The sequence below is a fragment of the Epinephelus fuscoguttatus genome, linkage group LG15 (genome assembly GCF_011397635.1).
Source record: "Epinephelus fuscoguttatus linkage group LG15, E.fuscoguttatus.final_Chr_v1".
Lineage (NCBI taxonomy): Eukaryota > Metazoa > Chordata > Actinopteri > Perciformes > Serranidae > Epinephelus > Epinephelus fuscoguttatus.
Genome location: NC_064766.1, coordinates 10,939,413 through 10,943,663, shown reverse-complemented (window position 1 = coordinate 10,943,663; position 4,251 = coordinate 10,939,413). Strand labels below are relative to the sequence as shown.

At 42.2% G+C, this 4,251-nt stretch overlaps 2 protein-coding genes across 2 annotated transcripts; both read left to right on the top strand.

Moving 5' to 3' along the window:
* The first annotated feature begins 1,547 nt into the window (after positions 1-1,547).
* LOC125902108 (E3 ubiquitin/ISG15 ligase TRIM25-like) lies at positions 1,548-2,207 on the top strand. The gene has a single exon (XM_049598246.1). The coding sequence runs from the start codon at positions 1,806-1,808 to the stop codon at positions 2,205-2,207; it is 402 nt and encodes a 133-aa protein (XP_049454203.1). The 5' UTR covers positions 1,548-1,805.
* Positions 2,208-2,277: 70 nt separating this feature from the next.
* LOC125902107 (tripartite motif-containing protein 16-like) lies at positions 2,278-3,804 on the top strand. The gene has a single exon (XM_049598245.1). It carries the CDS (start codon positions 2,278-2,280, stop codon positions 3,460-3,462), a length of 1,185 nt encoding a protein of 394 aa, XP_049454202.1. The 3' UTR covers positions 3,463-3,804.
* Positions 3,805-4,251: the final 447 nt, after the last annotated feature.

Sequence of the window (4,251 nt, the reverse complement as noted above, 5' to 3'; positions counted from 1 at the left end):
CAGATTCAAGACCTCAATATTGGCACACACAAATTTGTGTAGCAAGCCTATATTTTTTCCCCCTCTTGTTTCCTGAACTATCAATCATCTCTACTGACCCCAGATTTAACTTGTGACCTGACCCCTACTTTGGTCAGTGTGTCAGATGTGTGAACACAAGCCACACTAACACATTTCCCCACATTAATGAGCTTTCAGTGGAACTCTTACGCCTCCCAGTGGCTGCTCAGTTTTTGACAGCTTGTAAAGCTGGTCGTGACATAAAGTTTCACTTCAGTTTATTTGAGAAGGGATCGTGCAAATGAATGAACGAATACACATAGTATAAAAATGCCAGAATTAACCAAGAGGCTATTCTTCACTGTCGTGTCGTCCCTGCCCAAGGTGTTACCAAAGCATTCATACAATAAATCAAAGAAACAAAATGAACAGTGCATAGAGTTTCAAAGACTTCCTAATACATATCAAAACAAATAAAAATATACAGGTAAAAGGAAAAGGACATACAGTTTGTAAAAGCAGTAGATGCAGTAGTGACATATATTCATTATAAAACTGCAAACAAACAGGAAATACTGATTGCAGCAGCAAAATGAAAGTTTAGTGCTGACATGTGTATGTATCACTCATCCATGTCTTAATTAATTTGTCAAAGAAGAAGTATTTCATTCTCTGGTGAGAACTGGAATTATATTTATGCTCTTGAACCTCTGACAGACCAGGCTGACTGGCGAAAAGCATTTTCTGCAACAGAACAGTACAATCTCCTCTTACAGACCCCCAGCTGACACGATTAGTATTTGTTCTTCTGTTGATGTAGGCTGGAAGTGGCAATGGAGCAAAGTCACAGGTGGCTTCACCAGGCACAATATTACATATTTTATTAGGTCATCCCAACTTCAAATCTGACATTATTTTACAATCAGACAGTGATGAAAGTGCTTTTTTAATCTAGTGTTTTGACTGCATTGGTGGTTTTAGTGCACTATGGTTGGCCCGTTACCAGCTTGTTTAACAGTTCAGTTTGTTGTTTGCACCAGTAACAAAAACCATGGAAGCCTGACACATTAATGGACAATAAGGCATTGTGGTTTTTAGAATTTTACTTTTTATGTTCCCGTATTCCACAGTATCTGAGCATGGCAACTTTAAGGTTAGGAAAAGAAAATTCTTTTCATACACATTTTGTCCTTGTCATGTGTTTGACTCTTTGTCTTTACAATCCATTCTTTCTCCTTTCTTTCTTCTGTAAAGCACTTTGTTACAACAGTTTTAAAAAGGTCTTTATATATGTAGCCCTTTGAAAAACAGACAGTGTATGTATTTATGAGAAGAAGCTGCCCTCTCAGTGAGAATGTAAAAAAACTCCTCTGATAATGAGACTGGTTTTACAATGTCGGCTTCAGCTGTGAGCTAATTCAAATAACTCCAATATATACATATAGATATTCTACATATAGACATTTTGGATTATTTTTGTTCAAATCCTCACTGCAGGAAGAAACACATGGTGAAACTTGCACTGCCGCTTTAAGAGAAACCTGTCTTCCTGTTTGAATGCAGACAGCCTGATAACCCCTCCTCCCTCTTCTCCCGCTTTCAAACAGCACCCTGTTCCCTCCTCCATCACAAATGTGCAACTGCGCAGATGGGTGTAAACAACATGTGATAGGGCAGAAGCTGACGAGCGCTATTCATGAAGATTAGCAAATGAACAGGAACAAAAGGGACAGACTTCTGTTATAAGTCAGACCACAGATGTGTTTCTGTGCAGAGAAACTCAGGCAGTCGCTGCAAGAGGTGAAATGGCGCAGAGAGGAGTTCAGCTGGACAGAGAAACCTTCTCTTGTCCCATCTGTCTGGATCTACTGAAGGATCCGTTGACTGTTCCCTGTGGACACAGCTACTGCATGTACTGTATTAAAATCCACTGGGATGAAGAGGACGTGAAGAAAGTCCACAGCTGCCCTCAGTGCAGGCAGACCTTCACACCGAGGCCTGTCCTGCTGAAAAACACCATGTTAGCAGTTTTAGTGGAGGAACTGAAGAAGACTGGACTCCAAGCTGCTCCTGCTGATCACTGCTATGCTGGACCTGAAGATGTGGCCTGTGATGTCTGCACTGGGAGAAAACTGAAAGCTCTCAAGTCCTGTCTCATCTGTTTGGCCTCTTACTGTGAGCAACACTCAACAGTCTCCTGCCTTTGAAAAGCACAAGCTGGTGGACCCCTCCAACAAGCTCCAGGAGAACATCTGCTCTTGTGATGAGGTGACAAAGATGTTATGCCTAGACCACAACACAGTCGCAGCTGCAGCAGAGAGGACTGAGAGGCAGAGAGAGCTGGAGGTGAGTCGACAAAACATCCAGCAGAGAATCCAGGACAGAGAGAAATATGTGAAGCTGCTTCAACAGGAAGTGGAGGCTATCAATAGTTCTGCTAATACAGTAGTGGAGGACAGTGAGGAGATCTTCACTGACCTGATCCGTCTGATGGAGAAAAGACGCTCTGATGTGAAGCAGCAGGTCAGATCCCAGCAGGAAACTGAAGTGAGTCGAGTCAAAGAGCTTCAGGAGAAGCTGGAGCAGGAGATCACTGAGCTGAAGAGGAAAGACGCTGAGCTGATGAAGCTCTCACACACAGAGGATCACACCCAGTTTCTACACAACTACTCCTCACTGTCACCACTCAGTGAATCTACAGACCTTTCCAGCATTGTTATTTGTCCTCGGCGGTACTTTGAGGATGTGACAGAGGTTGTGTCAGATTTAGCAGAAAAACTAGAAGACTATGAGTGTGAGGAATGGACAAACATCTCACAGACAGTGACTGATGTGGATGTTCTCCTGTCACAACCTGAGCCCAAGACCAGAGCTGGATTCTTAAAATATTCATGTGACGTCATAATGGATCCAAACACAGCAAACGGAAAGTTGATATTATCCGAGGGGGACAGAAAAGCAACAGTAGGGGGAATATTTCAGCATTATTCTAATAACGCAGTCAGATTCTATCCATGGTTTCAGGTCCTGAGTAAAGAGTGTCTTCCCAGACGTTGTTACTGGGAGGTGGAGTGGAGAGGGAGGGGAGTTTGGATTGCAGTTGCATACGAGAGTATTGGCAGACGGAGGATTATGGAAGAATGTGGATTTGGACTCAATGACAAATCTTGGGCATTGCATTTTAACCACAGCAATGGTGGTTTTTCAAGGTTTTGGCACAAAAATGTCAGCACTCCTGTCTCAGGTCCTCAGTCCTCCAGAGTAGGAGTGTACCTGGATCACAGTGCAGGTATTCTGTCCTTCTACAGCGTCTCTGAAACCATGACTCTCCTCCACAGAGTCCAGACCACATTCACTCAGCCTCTCTACGCTGGACTTTGGCTTCAACCATATGATTCTGTAGGAGACACAGCTGAGTTCTGTACACCCAGCAGTTTCTCAGCGGACGTCACTTGTTTATAAACATGGGTGGTACTTTAAAATCTTCTCATTAGTTGGACTGCAAATGTTTTGAGTTTCTTTAGGTGGCGCTCCTTCCTGTGTCTGTTTAACCATGGAGGCTGTCACTGCACATGATGATGTTTGTTTACATGAACTGATATTTCTCTGCACAGAACTGTGAACATTTCTGTGCTCCACATGTTTGGTGAATATTCAGTATTTGCTGTATTCTGCTCAAACACTGATTCTGTGGATTGAAATGAATCTGTACGTGAAAATCACTCAACAACAGTCATTTTGCAGACTTTGCAGATGGGATGTGAGAAACAAACTGAAGGTTTACATGATGAATAAACAAACATAAACAAAGTATTTCTTCTTGTCTTCATTTCAGGGTATCAAACAAAGCTGATGGAGAAAATGTGACATTGATATGAGAGTATAAGTGAGACAGTTTTCCTCCTGAAACACTACAAAGTACAGTGTTCATGTTCAGAGCAGAGGTGCATTTATTAGTCAGGAACAGCTGTCACCAGGCTGTAATGACGACATGTGGCAAAATACTTTGATATTACAGATTGTGCTTGTTGTTTTTGCATGTTAATTTTAGAACAATCATTCATTCTTTTATATGTACATTTTTTTTATCCTTATTTTTCATGATAATAATAACAATGATATAGGATGATGGTGGAGGACATGTCTCCAGTGAGGTGCTCAAAATGTCTGTGAACACCAGACACAGCAGAGTACCACGATGCTTCAGGGTGGAGGGGGAGACTGTTGGTCCGACTGGGATTCTGTCTCTTG